The sequence below is a fragment of the Cheilinus undulatus genome, linkage group 5, assembly GCF_018320785.1.
Source record: "Cheilinus undulatus linkage group 5, ASM1832078v1, whole genome shotgun sequence".
In the NCBI taxonomy this organism is placed as follows: Eukaryota; Metazoa; Chordata; class Actinopteri; order Labriformes; family Labridae; genus Cheilinus; species Cheilinus undulatus.
Window position 1 is genome coordinate 22655923 of NC_054869.1, and position 16491 is coordinate 22672413.

Here is a 16491-nt window from a genome sequence, read left to right on the forward strand (position 1 = left end):
TCCCCCACCACCCGCCCAGTACACTGGACGAGGGCTTTATTCAACCACAAAAATAAAGTTACTGTTGCTCTCGTAGGAACGAAAACGACATGGTATGCATCGCATTTTCTATCGCTGATTACTTGTAGATAACGATTTATACATTTGGACAGACTACCCGGAAACATTTAATGCGACACTGGGGATTAACGGCTGCAGTCAATGTACGGATCCCATCTCATTGTTTACATTTCGAAACGGTATGATTCCTGTGTTTTTGAAGCTGTCACTAAAAACAGACCAAACACAAGTCCGCAGTGATATCAAAGAATGCTAACTCGATGAGAAATTAATCTCCCTGGAACAGTAACACCCCGAAAAGCGGCGAGCTAGCCTTGTGTGCTAACTATCCCAGCTCCATCTTTACAGTATCGCCCGATGCTCAAGAGATGACAAGTTAGTATTTATCTTACGATTGGCTTTCCTTCTGCCTGGACCTGAAGGACAACCAAATGATTGAGGAGGTATAGCGGTAGGTGAGCCTGAAGGCCAGAGAGAAGCTTTACTTGAAGAATTTCACAGGTAAGCTCACTATTTTGGTTGTTCAAAACAATGTGGTGGTGTACTGATGTTAGGACGCAGACTGTCACAATTTACAGTGTTTAATAAATGGATACCAATGCGGCACTAATATGAACATATGCATCAACATAATCTGGTTTTGTAAAACTGTAGCCGAATGGGTTTAATCTTCTTTTCCAGGGTGCACAATGTTCAGTGTACCTCAAAGCTCCAAGTCCGAATTCCTGGACAAAGCCAGACAGGCCAGGGAGGAAAGGAAAGGACTAAAAGAGAAGGAGAGAGCAGCAATCCTCATTCAAGCCCTGGTCAGAAGATTTCTCTGTCGCTGTAGGCTACAAAAGCAGTTAAGGTAGTATGCGAATTTAAAGTCTTCGATGCTTTGTTTTGTTATAACGCTAACGCACTCTCATATTATTAGTAATGGCTTAAAATTTTCTTTGCGTTTCTGACAGGAAAGAGGTTGATGACTTTTTCCAAGCTTCTGAAACTGGGTCATCAAAAAGAAATGCACTCTCAATTTTCAAAATTGCTCGGAAACTACTATTCATATATGGTCCAGAGGATAAGCTGGTGGGTTTCAAATTATACCTTCAAAACCAATATATCATTAGTTTATGCTATTTCACATAGAGTTTATAAAATACCTGAAAAACTTGCACTATCAGTCAGTACTTTCTTCTTTGTTTTTGAAATTCATAAACATGAGAGTAGTTGCATTTATTTTAGGATTACTTACTTAAATGGCTATAATTTTGTCTATCACACAGAGGTTTGAGAAGCTCTGCCGTGCAATTCTTGCCGGCATGGAGGCTGAAAATGAACCGAAAGTGAGTGTGATCATGTTTAACCTCCCCATAGACTAAATATATTTTTTTAATATGAGTATTGTTTTAGTGACTGTTCTCATATTTGGCCCTCAGGTCTGGTATGTTTCCTTGGCTCTCTCCAAAGATCTCACCATTCCCTGGCTCAAACAGATAAAAGATGTGCTGTGGACCTGCTGTCAACACATTAAAAATCTTAAGGTTTATGTCGTTTTAAATCTGTCAGCATATTTTTGAATACTAATTACACTGCTTTAATTACACCACTGTTTTGTGACTTGCAGCCTGACATACTTCAGGACAATAAACTGGTAACATTATATCTCACCATGCTGGTGACCTTCACAGACACTTCAACTTGGCGGATAGTCAGAGGGAAGGGTGAGTGTCAGACAGGCTTAGTTGTATTATAAACACAAGTGCTGTTATTACAGGACATGCTTCCTGCAAAGTTAAACATATTATCCTCTCATTATTTCAGGAGAAGCCCTGAGACCTGCTTTAACAAGAATTTGTGAAAATATAATGGGCCACCTCAATCAAAAGGGCTTCTATTCAGTACTGCAGGTCTAGCATTACAACTCGTTTTTTCCACAATATTTAACTAAGTAGAATAAAAATGTTTATTTTTAGACAATTAATAAATTCAACTTTGTATGTCCTCTCTACTTATTTAGATTTTGCTAACCAATGGCTTGGCTCGTTCTAAACCATCTCTTTCTAAAGGAACTCTGACAGCTGTATTTACTTTGTCATTAAGGTGAGTTAAGGCTGGTCAAAGATTTTGAAATAAAGAAAAGATCTTGTAATACATGTGGATGCGACATGCTTTGTGCAATTGCTTTGTGTGTTAATTTTAATTTTTTTGTGTCAATATTTTTCAGGCCGGTCGTTGCTGCTCATTTCTCTGATAACTTGCTGCGATCATTCCTCATTCACATCATGTCGGTTCCCGCTGTCATATCCCACCTCAGTGTACTCACACCAGAGGTGAGAGCCCCATTATAAATCACATGTTACTGTGTGGTGTTACTGTATAATTCAGACTTTTAAGAATGTAGATTATAACGTTTACCCCATCTTAACAGTGTATGGCGTCCATTCAGACGCATGACCTGCTGCGGAAGTTCATTCTTTTTCTCAGCAGAGAGGAGCAGTGCTTGGACATCTGTGTGTGTCTTGAGGGGAGTCACACACTCTGCTTGCTTGGTATAACATTTTGGATGAATTTGAGCTCACTCTTTAACAGTACTTGTTGTTGTGTACAGTAAGGGAATAATTGTGTGTCCTGTAGATTGCTCTTTAAACTGTTTCATCTTCCTCGTGCTTAACAGGGAACTTGATTCACCTGGGCTACCTTAATGAGAAAGTCCTGGAAGAAGAGGCCAATCATTTTGTGAAGGACTTGACTGACATGCTGTCTTACTGCCAGAGATATGTGTCCCAGAAGAAGTCCAACCTCACCCACTGGCACCCTGTCCTGGGCTGGTTCTCCCAAACTGTAGACTATGGGTCAGTGATTTACTGTGCATCGTCTTGAAACAAATCAGAAACTTAATGCTCCTGGTAGGAGTTTTTATTTGGTTAGGAACTAGACTAAAGTTGATACTTACATTTCTTTTTGACCTATGAAAGTGAACAAGACCTTCAGCGTCAAGTTTGATGATTTTACATTGTTATTTAGTGCCTGAAACTGCTGCCGTAGGGTAGGTGTCAGGTGAAGTGTATAACAGCAAGCCACTAAAACAGCCTCCTCTTCCAGGAAAATATCTTCAGTGAGTTATGACAGATGATAGAAAGTAGGAAAATAATTTTGTAAGAAAACACTACCCATACATGTACAGGACTTAATTAGCAAAAAGAAAATAGCACTGCTTTATCAGCAAGGGGCACTGACATTAACGTAAATCAAGGAGGAGCTTTAATGTTAATGTAGAAACATAAAAATGACCAGAGTTGTCAGACTCCTTAAAATGTAGAAGTATATATTCAAACTGTTTTAGGGAGTAGAATATCCATAATTTGTATTACTTGAAAATGTGGGGCTGCACAGTGCAGGACTTTTCATGTGTGGAATTTGCATGTTTCCCTGTGCATGTGTGGGTTTTCTCCACCATAGACATGTTCAATAGGTGAATTGGTGACTCTTAAGTGTGAGCGTGAGAGTGCCCGGTTATTTGCCTCTGTACGTCAGCCCTGTGATTGACTGAGTACCCTGCCTCTCACCCAATGAGAGTTGGGATAGGCTCCAGCCCTCTGCAACCCCAGATCGGGTTGTAGATAATGGATGGATTTTAACTGTGGCACATCTGAACAGTTGGAATTCTACCTTAAAGTGGATTCTCTCTGACTGACGTTAAAATAAAAACAATGCTAAATTTGAGTACTTAACTTTGCCCCCTCCATATCCTGTCTCCTGATCTCTGTAGTCTTAATGAATCAATGCCGCTGGTGACCAAACAGCTTCAGTACCTATGGGGTGTTTCTGTCATCCGGACGCTCTTCAGCGACGTACTCTCTAAAAAGCTAGAGAGTCAGGAGCCCACTCCTCCACCTCCGCAGCCCAGCACATCACAGAACAATCTACCAGTTAAAAGTGAGTTATGAACCTTTTTTTTAACGTTGTAGAGAAGTGCTGTTTGTTGAACTGTCATACTGTGTTGTTTCTGCTTTCTCACAGACCTCTTTAAACGAGCGTTTCAGAAGTCGGCTTCTGTGCGAAACATCCTGAAACCAGTCGGAGGCAAACGAGTCGACTCGGCTGAAGTTCAGAAGGTTTGCAGCATTTGTGTGCTCTACCAGACTGCTCTATCCACACTAACACAAATACGGCTCCAGATTCTCACAGGTCAGTACCAGAATCTACTTTTTTAATCATCCTGCAAATAACTCTGCATGTTGTACATGTTAAGTCCATGATAGTTTGTAACTGTACATTCTTCTTTGGTCTGCAGGCCTGACACACCTTGACGACCTTTTGCCCAAACTTTGGGCCTTCATCTGTGAGTTGGGCCCTCAGGGGGGCCTCAAACTCTTCATGGAGTGCCTGAACAATGACACTGAAGAGTCCAAGCAGCTGCTGTCCATGCTCATGCTATTCTGCGACTGCTCACGACACCTCATCACGTAATTTCACTTTGAACTGTAAATTATAGGATACCTGAGGTAGAGGTGCCATTGTATGACACACTTATGATGTGTTACAGGATTCTGGATGACATTGAAGTCTACGAAGAACAAACATCTTTCAAGATAGAAGAACTCATCACCATCTCCTCATTTCTGAACACATTTGTGTACAAGATGATCTGGGATGGCATCTTGGGTTAGTGTCTGGCCTCATTCATTGTTGAAACTTAGTTCAACTGATTAAAAGACAAGTTTAGTTGAAAAATATTTTATGTATTTTATAGAAAATGCAAAGGGAGAGAAGCTGGAATTATTTCACAGTGTTCATGGCTGGTTGATGGTGCTTTATGAGCGTGACTGCAGGCGAAGATTCACTCCTGATGAGCACTGGCTGCGCAAGTAAGTACAATCACTACCAGCTCTTTATATCTATGACAGCCTTTATGGTAACATTTTAGAACTCAGCTCTGCATCTTTGTGGTGTTGTCATCAGGGACCTGAAGCCTAGCCTGTTGTTCCAAGAGCTTGAGAAAGGCAAGAAGAGGGCTCAGCTTTTACTGCAGTACATCCCACATGTGATTCCACATAAAAACGTGAGTAAACAGGATTCTCTCATCTAATGCATGGTGTCATTATCATTTTCAGCTCTATAATTACTCTTCTCTCCTATTTTAGAGAGTGCTGCTGTTTAGAAACATTGTCACAAAGGAGAAAGAAAGTTTAGGATTGGTAGAGACAAGTTCTGCTTCACCACATGTCACTCACATTACAATTCGGCGCTCGCGTATGTTAGAGGTAAGACTTCAACAGATCAGATAGTCTTTAACAAAAGTGCTGTGGAAATAATGGCCTTTTTTCCTCTGTTCTCAGGATGGATATGACCAGCTGCGCCGATTACCTGTAAATTCTATTAAAGGTGTGATTCGGGTGAAGTTTGTCAATGATCTGGGCGTGGACGAGGCTGGTATTGACCAGGACGGTGTGTTCAAAGAGTTTTTAGAGGAAATCATTAAAAAAGTGTTCAATCCTGCTCTAAACCTGTTCAAGGTAAAAAAAAAAACAAAACAAAAAACAATTGAAATGCATCACTTGAATCCATCAACCTATTTCTACTGACACTGAGCTTACTGTTTTGTGTGACTTTTATTTCCAAAGACTACAAGTGGAAATGAAAGGCTGTATCCGTCACCTACATCATACATCCACGAGAACCATTTACAGCTGTTTGAGTTTGTGGGAAAAATGCTTGGGAAAGCTGTTTACGAGGTACACCAGTCATTTTACAATTTTTCCTCACTTAAAGTGTTTAAGGTACTTTGAGAGAATTTGAAACTGTTATTATTCTGGATTCAGGGCATTGTTGTGGACGTCCCTTTCGCGTCCTTCTTCCTCAGTCAAGTCTTGGGTCATCATCACAGCACTTTCTACAGCTCAATTGACGAGCTCCCGTCCCTGGACTCTGAGTTTTACAAGAACCTCACTTCCATCAAGGTCTGTTAAAAATACACATAGACAGCCTCACTCATCAGGCTTTTAACATCTCCACCTCACTCTGATCTTCTTTTTTTAGCGTTATGATGGAGATGTAGGGGATCTGGGACTTACGCTATCCTATGATGAGGATGTGATGGGGCAGGTAAGAAGAAAGACAAGACAGTACAGTGCAGTGAAATGTGTGAAAGTCATACACTAAAAGTTTTTTTTTATTCTTTACTTACAGCTTGTTTGTCACGAGTTGATACCTGGAGGGAAAACTATGCCAGTCACCAATGAAAACAAGTATGCTAACCTCTCCGACTGCAAAAACAAACACGCAAAAAAAGACAAGGGCCAACGCTGACCTAATATTGAGTCCTAACTATTCTTCTTGTGCTGATTACCTGTCTGAATCCATCTTCTCTTCCAGGATCAGCTACATCCACCTCATGGCTCACTTCCGAATGCACACGCAGATTAAGGAGCAAACAGCAGCTTTCATTCGGGGCTTTCGCAGCATCATAAACCCAGAGTGGCTGCACATGTTTTCCACACCTGAGGTTCAGCGTCTTGTTTCTGGAGACAATGCTGAGATTGACCTGGATGACCTCAAGTATGTTTTCAGGCATCTTAACTGCCTCTATGACAGTCACATTCATCAAAACTTCTCTAGGAGACGAAAATAGAAAAAATGTCTTTAGCTCATTCCTTGTTTTTCTCTCTCTCTCTCTTTTTTTTTTTTAATCAGGAAACATACCGTCTATTATGGAGGTTTTCACAGCAGCCATCGTGTCATCATCTGGCTGTGGGATATCCTGTCCAGTGACTTCACTGCTGAAGAGAGGGCTATGTTTCTTAAAGTAAATAGTTCTTTCTTGTGACTGTCAGACCTTTTCTTTACAATTTATAAACAAGTTCGCTAACCATTGTCTCATGTATTGCTTTCTTTTTTCAGTTTGTTACCAGCTGCTCGAGGCCGCCTCTTCTGGGTTTTGCCTACCTCAAACCACCATTCTCCATCCGCTGTGTGGAAGTTTCAGATGATCAGGTGAGGATGAAGAAAAAGTGAATCAGAGAAGTTGTTGCATTAGTGCTAACAGAGTACCTCTTGTGTCTAGGACACTGGAGACACACTTGGCAGTGTCCTCAGAGGATTCTTCACCATCCGCAAGAAGGAACCAGGCGGACGACTGCCAACTTCATCAACGTGTTTTAACCTGCTCAAGCTGCCCAACTACAGCAAAAAGAGCATCTTGCGGGACAAGCTGCGCTACGCTATCAGTATGAACACAGGATTTGAGCTTTCATAACTGGGTCACATCAGGACAATCTACACTACAGGAGCGTTGTGTTCAGCAGCCTTACCCAAGCGAGAGGCTCATCTGACTGGGACGACAGCCCGTCAGGGTCAAAGGAGGTGTCACCTGGACAAAAGAAGAATCATGAAGGATCCATAAAATCTCCTTTTGCCCTTTTTTTAAAACTGGATGAGCTCCTCTCCCTCATATCTAAGGGGGGTGCTGTCTCTACAGCACAATCCAATTTTTGGCATCTCCCTTTGACACTCGCAAAACTTAATATGCTGTGTGTTTAACTTGATGGAATACAGTGGCTAGATCTCTGTTTCTCAGGCCTAACAGAATCACTCTCGGATCTATCACTCCCACTTTAAGCAAACTGGAAAGCAATACAGATGCAATGCAAGCCATTAGACACGTGGTCGACTCACTAGAGTGAAACCAGGCAATGCTTTGATAATAAACTTACAAGCTTGGACTCCATTATCCAAGCAAATTTTAGCCGATATTGGATGAGTCTTAAATGTTTTGCTGAACATAATGCATCTTTTATAAATGGAAGACAAATCAATGTCTTGTGTTCAACCTCCATGAAGGAGGAGTGACTCATAACACTGATCCAACATTGATTACATTGTATCCCATTTAGGAGGAAACTCATCTCGACCTCACTCGATTTCTGTCCATTAAAGACACTGCGGCCACATGAGAGAGATGTCAGCCCTCTGGCTTTTACATCCCAGATCTGACGCATTTTGGGTGAGCAACAAAATTTGTACTCACAAAAAATCAGATCTTGCTGGTTTAGAAAAGATGTCCTTGCTGTATAATTTTACTAAACTGAAAGTGTTTTGTCAGTATTTGTATCTGCAAAGTAATGCGGACATGACCCAACATTCATCTGTGTTTGACCTCCACTCTAAAAAAAGAAGACTAAAGTGAATCATTGATGTTAGTCTTTGTATGTAATTCTTGTAAAACTGAAGATTTCTCTCTACACCTTTGAATAACGCAGAGTGCCTCATATAATGCCCCCCCCCCCCCCCCCCACTCCCACCCCCACCCCCACCCCCACTCTCTCTCATGTCTATTTCAAATATAACCAATTTCCACATACTGGAAACAAGCCATAGAAAACAGGGGTTAAACATACCAGGACTTATTTTGCTCCTACCAACAAAAAAGTGCAGAAACTCAATCACTTTACAAACACTACAACTACAACAACCGAGGAGGGTTTTCCCATGATGCTCTCTAAACTCTGTGGACTTTTTAAGCCATGTGGAAAAAAGAGAGAGGCCTGAAAGCCTCTCTACATGATGTCATGGACTGGTTTGTTAACCAAAAGTGACTGTCAGCTTGATTCTTAGTTCCCTTTGATGGCAATGTTGCACACCTGTCTGCTGTTTGGGAAAGGGGCATGAGGGGAAATGTTACCTTAAAAGCCTAAATACTTCTTTACACAGGGTTCAATTCCACCTTAAATGTATGAAGAGACTTGTAATTCCATTTGCAGAAAGAGGACTGCGGCTTTCGAAGAAAGGGTTAAAAGAAATCTTAACCAAGTCCTTTATTATGCAAAAACCTGTTTTCTGTCATGAATGAGTATTAATACTTTTGTTAATAAGTGACAAACCATTTGAACATAAAAATCCTTATTGCCATGTTTAACAAATTTAATATAATGGCCACTAACTTGTATAAAAAGAGAAAAAAAATATTTTAAATGCAACCAAAAACATACATGTATAAATAACTGGTTGTATTGAATTTACCTGCAGTATACTAATGAGATTAATTTAAAATCTGACAAATCAAGTCAAGAGGATCTTGCTTGGGCTGGATTTACATGAGACACTACAGTGATGTGTTTTAGTGCAAGATGGATGAAAGATACCTCACAAGCTCGTCTGTCTGTTGTGCTGAGGTCACTAATATGTTAATAAATGATGTCATGAGTAGGCTGTAGAGGCTTTAAATGTACCAGTGGACTACTGATGATGCTGACTTTGGATTTCCACTCTTTTAGTACAACAAATAATAAAAGATGATTATTGAAAAATGTCCTTACCCTTGTTAAGGTTGTCATCTCTTGATACCTTTTTAAAAAGAAAAATTTGTTTTGGCGTTGAGAGGTTTCCTTATATTTGGCCCTGTGTAATATATTTTCCCTGTTAAGTACAGAAGCACTGTATAATTTCAATCACAACACACTGGATTATTTTTCCCTCTCAAAGCACTGGTTGTTTTAATTCAAGTTTCATTTTTAAGTTAATTAGAAACACCTGTTGACAAGGTCACAGCACTACGGTGGAGCTATGCATGATGGGATTCCTGTAGCTGTCAATTTAAAAAAAATATGGACAACAAACGATTTACATAACTTACATGGCGGTTAATGGTAAGATGAGCTCAAATGACTCAAAAACTCCGTTAAACTTTGTGACACTAGTCTGAACGGTGCTGTCACTCACCTGGACGCTGAACCTCCACAAAAACAATGAACAGTCCGCCGCAGAGCCCCTCTCCAGCCCGGTGGTTTAAAGCTTTACGAAGGTAGGTATGCTAACTAAAACACGATGTCAAACTCTGTACCAGACAGTAACCTACACTAAATAAGCTATACGTCGGGTTGCAACGACTACACAGATCGACGCGGCCTATTAAAGTATCCTTCCAGATGATTAAAGTTTTAAATTGAACAACAAATTAATTTGCTTAGGCAAAACAGCAAGGTAAATAAAACCAAAAGTGTCTGGCACATATTTTAATAATTTGTTTGCTTTTTTGTTGCCTAAAATTTTACCCGCTAGGGCCTACGTGGGGTAATAACAAAACACACTTCTTACCAGGCTCGTCCACAGAAATGGAAGGGCCCCTCAAAGGTCCGGGTCTCCCAGATGCCATTAAACAATATCAGCATGCAAATTGGATCAGTAGCATAAGCACCAGCCCCTTGGTCAACATTCGCCTCAAGGGCCAGACTTTAGTCAGCTTTGGAGCAGGCTAAAAATGTTTCAGGTCTTATCTTTGACTGTACCGGTGCATCTGAAAAACTACAATATTTATCCATTCCATTATCCAAATCCATTTGATTTAATTTAAGTTAAACATCCATCAATTCTAGATAAACCTCACACAAAGTGAAATATTTCAGGATTTTTTCTGTTTAAATGTTGATGATTACAGCTCACAAAAATAAAAAAATGCGCTATCCAGAAATATTAGGATATCACATCCGTCCAAAAAATTATTTATAATACAGAAATGATGACCCTCTGGATAATTCTGCTCATATTACAGCGTCTACATGACATGGCATGGAGCCAATCAGTCTGTGGACCTGCTGGAGTGTTATGAAGCCCAGGTTACTTGTATTGTTGAGTTGGTTGTCAGCAACATCATTTTGCACAAACAAAATATAAAAAGATATCTGTGGCCCCTAGAACTAACATAAAAAGCTGGTATATTGCCATTAAAATTAACCTAAATTTGAATTGATTTTATTGTAACCTGAGTTACAAGTGTGGTTGCCCAAGTAGTCTGATATTTTTGTGTGAGTAAACTTGTGCGTTATATTTACAGACCTTTTGATAAACGATTCTTAGGTGTGTTATCTTGATTTAAGTTGATTTGTGCAAATCTAGTTTTAACAAAATAAGAACAGATAGGGAATCATGCTCCCTCCCCTGAGATCTTTTGCATCCTTCAGATTTCCCACATATCGTCTTGGGCTAATTAGGTTAAAGCATGTCTGAAAGTCCAGCTTGTGTTTGTTATGTTAGTTTATGCAGATCACCTGATTGGCTGGGACTGTTTGGATTAACACTTTTCTCCCAGCCCTTCAGTGCGGCTCTGATTTAACCAGTGCATAGGCTTATCTGCACAATTACTCCATTCAGAAAGGCCCGCAGTGAGGAATATTTGACTGGAATAGTATGAGTTGGAAAATAAAAGCATGCCATGCCTGTCAGAGAAATGGACGGTTAACATGCAGAAGGTATGACGATAATGCTCATGGTGAAGAAGCTGGATTTGGTATTGTTGCATTGTTTCATGCATGTGATTTGATTGCTGTTTCAGGACCAGGCTTGGGGAGCCATGTTTGAGGACATACCCTCTGGAGTGTGTGGATCTGCTGAAAAGGGCCAGGGTGGCCTTTCAAGCTGGACGCACCCTGAAGGAGAGCTTCAGACTGGCTCAGCTGGAGGCCTTGGTACAGATGTTGCAGGATAATGAGTGTGACTTTGTGGATGCTCTTGGAAGAGACCTTCATAAGGTGAGGGGGGCAGAAGTCACCTATGATGTTTGTGCTTTAAAAAAAAAAGTGACCATGATTGATAATGGTCTAAATTTGTGTTTTTCTTGGCATTTTTGTTTTTATCTTGATTTGTCAGCCCCGGTTTGAGACAATTTTATCAGAACTGATTCTTGTTAAAAATGAAGCTCTGCATGCTATCAACAACCTGAAGAAGTGGATGCAACCGCAGCATGTGGAGAGGAACTTGGTGAGCCTATTGTTTTTCTTAAAACGTCCTTTTTTAAAATGTTTTCTTAGTGTTATTGGGATAATTAATGATTGACCTTGTTGGCACAATGGCATGTATTGTTCCAGAAATGCCACAGCAGATTAAAACTTTACTTGCCTTGACCTATTTTTAATAATTAAGATTTTTCTTCCTGTCATTTGCCTGAATTCCACTTCCACTCTGTTTCTATGTAACCTAATTTTGAGCTGATCTGCTTGAAATAGTTTACCACATTGGATGAGTGTCTGATGGTCAGTGAGCCACTGGGGGTGGTGTTTATCAAGGGGTCCTGGTTTAATCCTGTCCACATGTGTCTGGTGCCACTGATAGGGGCTATCGCAGCAGGTGATGAGACTCAGCACCCCCAATCATTTTAATTCTAGTGCTATTTTTCCTAACAAAGGTGACTGATGCAATATAATTAATTTACGCAGGAAACTGCGCAATCATCAGCCCCTCTATGTGCACTCCACACACAGCGGAGTGTCTTCATCGGCTCACCCCCTTCTACCTGGACAATGTGAGTAAATACATAACAGAAAGGATTGAGTGAGTACTTTGAATTACACGATTACTAAAGACTCTTTTGGCATGAGGTCTCTCTGACAATGAGTCTTAAATGGTCTTTTTTTATGAATGCTTAAAGTATTTTTTCATTGTTTATTTATGCAAGTCTTGTTAGAGGGACTGTGCATGGTGTGTGTACTTTCAAAGGAGCCATTTAAATCCTCATTATCACTATAAGAGACTTGAAAGAGACTGTAATGTTACATCTCTGAAACATCTGCCTTTTTTATTCAAAGCTGCCTGAAAAATAAAAAACTCATAGATTTTGCAGGTGAACATGCAGCAGAAATGTTGTGACCAGATCAGAAATTCTCCTCATCCTCCAGGAATGCTTCCATGTGGTTCTTGCAGGCATAAATGACCTGCCTGAGGTCATGGAGCTTAAATTTGACCATGTCTTCTTCACAGGTAAAGATTAAACTCGGCTGTAAATAAATTTTATGACAGCATTTTCATTATTGACAAGTTGTTTCTGATTCCTGCTTTCCCCAGGAAACAAAGAGGAGGGTACCAAAATTGCTCAAGCTGCAGCTCGCTCACTCACATCTGTCACCCTTGTTTTGTCTGGAAAGAACCCATGTTACGTTGACCAATACTGTGAGATTAAAACAGCAGCTCAGCGCATCGCCTGGGCACGTTTTCAAAATGCTGGACAGAGCATGGTGGCTCCTGACTACATCCTGTGCCATGAGGGTGTAAAAGCACAGCTGGTTCAGGCCTTGAAAGGCTGCCTGATGCATTTTTATGGTTCTGATCCCAGAGAGTCCCGCAGTTACGGCAGGATGGTCAATGCTGAAATCTTCAGCCATACAAGAGACCTGCTGAGCAGATCTGGCAAAATTGCGGTGGGAGGCCAAGTGATCGAAACAGAGAAGTATATTGGTAAGCACACCATGTGTGGAACACTAACAGTAACAATAAAACAAAAGAAGGGATATGTAATGAAGGTTAAAGGTATATTTGTTTATATTTTATACATACGTATATATATTATAGATATTTCATATCCCATATAACAATATCAGCTCTGTTCTGTTGTTTGCATTTAATGTAAACTTGTTTTCTTTTTCTGCCTGAAGCCCCAACAGTTTTGACTGAGGTAGGAGAAAATGATCCCATCATGCAGCAGGAGTTTTACGGCCCAGTTCTTCCCCTTCTGACTGTAAAAGATATTGATGAAGCCATCGCCTTCATTAATAAGCAGGAGAAACCCCTCTGTGTGTATGCATATGCCAACAGTCCAAAGGTAACAGTCTTTAAGGAACCCTGCTCATTCAATTATACTGTCTTAGATTAATATCAGTGGTTTTATATGCATCAAAGTACGTAGAAACACATTAGATCTCCACATTTTGAGGAAAATAAAAAGTAAATCCACATGTAAGCTGCCATTGTTGTGCAATGCACTCTGGGTAGTGATGTCAGATGGTTGCATTGTGCTTCCCATATCTTGTACTCGCATTAATCTATATTACACTAACTTCTACCTTATTTTCTCCTTCACTAAAGCTGCACTCTGGTTTAGTCAGAAAGGCTTTAAGAATGACAATTCCTAGGAAAACATGTTGGAAGAACAACAGTGCAGTCATTTAATATCACTTCCCAGAATTCATTCACAATACACAATGGAGCTTACATGCAAATGTATTTTTTTAATTCTCCCAGTGCAGAAATCTAGTAAACTTGCATAGCAAATGCATACGCCCATTTCTGTCTCTCACTGTCGAATCCATCTTGCAAAGCTCCCGTCTGAACCGTTTGGGTTAGAAAGTGACAGGACCAATCAGCGACGAGGGGCAGTACTTTTTGGCGCAGCAGAGTCGTGACGTATGCAAGCAACTACAAGAGACCGGTGCAATTATAGCAGAAGACATTAGCGTGGATGCTGCTAAAGCTCCAGTTTTATCAGAACTCAACTAAATTTCTTCATTAATGGAAGAAAAAAGAACAGCATTGAGTTTTTCTTTTCAAAACGACAAAAGTCATGTACTGACATGTCTACAGTCGCCATGGTTCGCGTAATGCGGTTCTATATGGAGTTTAGTCCTTGGTAGGGGCACAGCTCGATAGTGGCTGAGTCACGTGTTTTGTTGCTCTGATTGGCCTGTAAAGATGTGACAGACAGAACGTTCATCCAATCACCCTCCAAGTTTTTTTTTTTCTTTTTTTTTCAAAGGCTCTGCCCTTCCCAAACGCTGTGTACGAGTGGTTTTCCAGATGGATGTGTGAAACACATCCATCTGACGTGTCAGGTTAGAAATCTGGTGCATTTTATTGTAAAACATAGTCATGTGCATAAGTTTTAGACATTTAGGGTGCTAAGGATAATCACGGGGCCCTATGTGCCGAAACCTGGGTGCAGTGTTAGTTTTGACAGCCATTTTTAATTTTAGTCTCAGTCTTTGTTTTTAGATTAAATGCCAGTAGTTTTAATCACATTTTAGTAATTTCTGGCCTTAATAATTTTAGTTGATGAAAACTCAAAATCATTTTAGTCTAATTTTAGTCCATAAAAAGTCCTTACATTTTAGTCTTTCCTTTTAGTCCAAGCATTTATCCTCTTACCTGAGTCTGGTACCAAGTCATGGTAGTGTGTTCTATGCACTTTGCAAAACCTGGGGTCCCTGCTTTCTACAGCTAAGAGGCAGAAGATACATAGGCATTTTATTGGACAGATTTACCCACAGTGGAAAAATATGGATTTTGAATGTCTGATGAAAACCAAATCACATTTTAGTCTTGGTTTAGACAACTTGCCGAAAACTACACTTTATGTCAGTTTTAGTCATCAAAGATCTATTTGGTCTATTTGGTTTAGTCTTTCTCGTAGAAAAAAGGCTGTTGACGAACAATTTAGGCAACAAAATTAACACTGCCAGGACAGCCAGAATCAGTGTCTACACATGATGTATACGTTTGCCCTGGCAGCCAAGGTCAAGCTAAACAGCATTTCTTTGGTCCTGGCCTTTTCACCCCTGTTGATAGGCCCAGAGACCACTGGCGGCTCTCAGGCCCTTGGAACACTCCCACCATGACCATGGGCTCGTGGCAACCCTACTATCCGCCCCGACAAATCACTAGGCTACACTTACTCCTCACATCCATCCCTTACTGTGCCTTAAAGGTGTGGACTTTATTTTTTTTTTAACAGATTTTTTCCCATGCCCCTGGTAATGTGCAAGGACATCCAGAGTATGGCCTGGATTGTGCCCTCAGCTGGGCTTAATCACCATTACAGGCCTTATTTCAGCCTCAGTTTTGGCCCAAACATGCCTTAAGTTCTGCACAGTACTGTACGTGTATAAGACATAAATGTTGATCAAATAACGTTGATATGCCTCAATGTGCAGGTTTCTTGCAGGACACTTAGTATTAGCTGTCTGAGCCTGATGCATTTAATTGCATTATTTTCTCTCTGATAATGCAGGTCTTTTCAAGGCTAATGAGCGAGACCTCTAGTGGAAGCTTCTGTGCTAATGACTGCGCCCTGCAGAGTTTGATGGTGGCTCTGCCTTTTGGTGGAGTTGGTCAGTTGTTAGCAAACAAAGTTAAAATCTTGCCAAAAATAGATATAGAATAAAGTAGCCTACAATGTTTAAGCCTGAAATTTTTTGACAGGTGCCAGTGGAACAGGTGCCTACCATGGTCGCCACAGCTTTGACACCTTCTCACACAGGAAGTCATGCCTGCTGAGAGGCACACGCTTTGAGTGTGTTACATATCTGCGTTATCCACCCTATGAGGACCGCAATCTGTCTCTAATGACATGGGCCAGCACCTTGTCCCAGAAGAGCCAGGGTTGGTGCCAGATCCTGTGACTGTGTGGGAGGTGACAACAGAGCTGTGATACAGAGCAGAGAGTGCCTTTAGTCCTGACAACCCTGGCATGATAATGCGTTGTTTTTGTATGCTTAAAAACACTAATAAAAAAATATGACTGGTGTTCAGCTACATCTTAGAGGAGAAGCAATGTCCATATTTGTTCAGTCTCTTGGTAATTGTTAGCCTACAAGATGCCCTCTTACACCATCTGTTGCTGTGCACTGACTGTAAAGTGCCTTTACTGAATATATGTGAGCATTATCTGTGCCTCAAAATCAAACAACC

At 40.6% G+C, this 16491-nt stretch overlaps 2 protein-coding genes across 3 annotated transcripts; both read left to right on the forward strand.

Moving 5' to 3' along the window:
- The first annotated feature begins 14 nt into the window (after window positions 1–14).
- On the forward strand, window positions 15–8319 carry ube3b (ubiquitin protein ligase E3B). The gene is made up of 27 exons (XM_041788533.1): window positions 15–561; window positions 742–910; window positions 1014–1131; window positions 1329–1388; window positions 1482–1586; window positions 1670–1766; window positions 1867–1952; window positions 2063–2145; window positions 2270–2375; window positions 2474–2594; window positions 2720–2897; window positions 3815–3981; window positions 4066–4233; window positions 4340–4511; window positions 4592–4710; window positions 4799–4913; window positions 5008–5107; window positions 5190–5309; window positions 5385–5561; window positions 5670–5780; window positions 5868–6005; window positions 6085–6150; window positions 6235–6293; window positions 6421–6603; window positions 6739–6850; window positions 6946–7038; window positions 7109–8319. Exons 2-27 carry the CDS (start codon window positions 750–752, stop codon window positions 7298–7300), a joined length of 3207 nt encoding a protein of 1068 aa, XP_041644467.1. The 5' UTR covers window positions 15–561; window positions 742–749; the 3' UTR covers window positions 7301–8319.
- Window positions 8320–9590: 1271 nt separating this feature from the next.
- Window positions 9591–16342, forward strand: aldh3b2 (aldehyde dehydrogenase 3 family, member B2). 2 transcript variants are annotated; one of them, XM_041788566.1, is made up of 10 exons: window positions 9591–9844; window positions 11372–11567; window positions 11686–11796; window positions 12042–12162; window positions 12252–12337; window positions 12711–12792; window positions 12877–13266; window positions 13464–13630; window positions 15812–15911; window positions 16003–16342. In XM_041788566.1, the coding sequence occupies exons 1-10, from the start codon at window positions 9789–9791 to the stop codon at window positions 16200–16202; spliced, it is 1509 nt and encodes a 502-aa protein (XP_041644500.1). In that variant the 5' UTR covers window positions 9591–9788; the 3' UTR covers window positions 16203–16342. The 2 variants fall into 2 exon arrangements, with proteins under 2 accessions (XP_041644500.1, XP_041644501.1); XM_041788567.1 differs by lacking the exon at window positions 15812–15911 and having other exon boundaries at window positions 16003–16212.
- The last annotated feature ends 149 nt before the right edge of the window (window positions 16343–16491 follow it).

What these genes read in the sequence shown, in the direction of transcription:
- ube3b (XM_041788533.1), top strand. Translation starts at nt 750, where the DNA reads ATGTTCAGTGTACCTCAAAGCTCCAAGTCCGAATTCCTGGACAAAGCC. An exon ending in AGGCTGAAAATGAACCGAAA is followed by an intron (nt 1,389 to 1,481) that starts GTGAGTGTGATC and finishes TTTGGCCCTCAG; the next exon opens with GTCTGGTATGTTTCCTTGGC. An exon ending in GCTTCTATTCAGTACTGCAG is followed by an intron (nt 1,953 to 2,062) that starts GTCTAGCATTAC and finishes CTACTTATTTAG; the next exon opens with ATTTTGCTAACCAATGGCTT.
- aldh3b2 (XM_041788566.1), top strand. Translation starts at nt 9,789, where the DNA reads ATGAACAGTCCGCCGCAGAGCCCCTCTCCAGCCCGGTGGTTTAAAGCT. An exon ending in TGACCATGTCTTCTTCACAG is followed by an intron (nt 12,793 to 12,876) that starts GTAAAGATTAAA and finishes TGCTTTCCCCAG; the next exon opens with GAAACAAAGAGGAGGGTACC. An exon ending in CGAAACAGAGAAGTATATTG is followed by an intron (nt 13,267 to 13,463) that starts GTAAGCACACCA and finishes TTCTGCCTGAAG; the next exon opens with CCCCAACAGTTTTGACTGAG.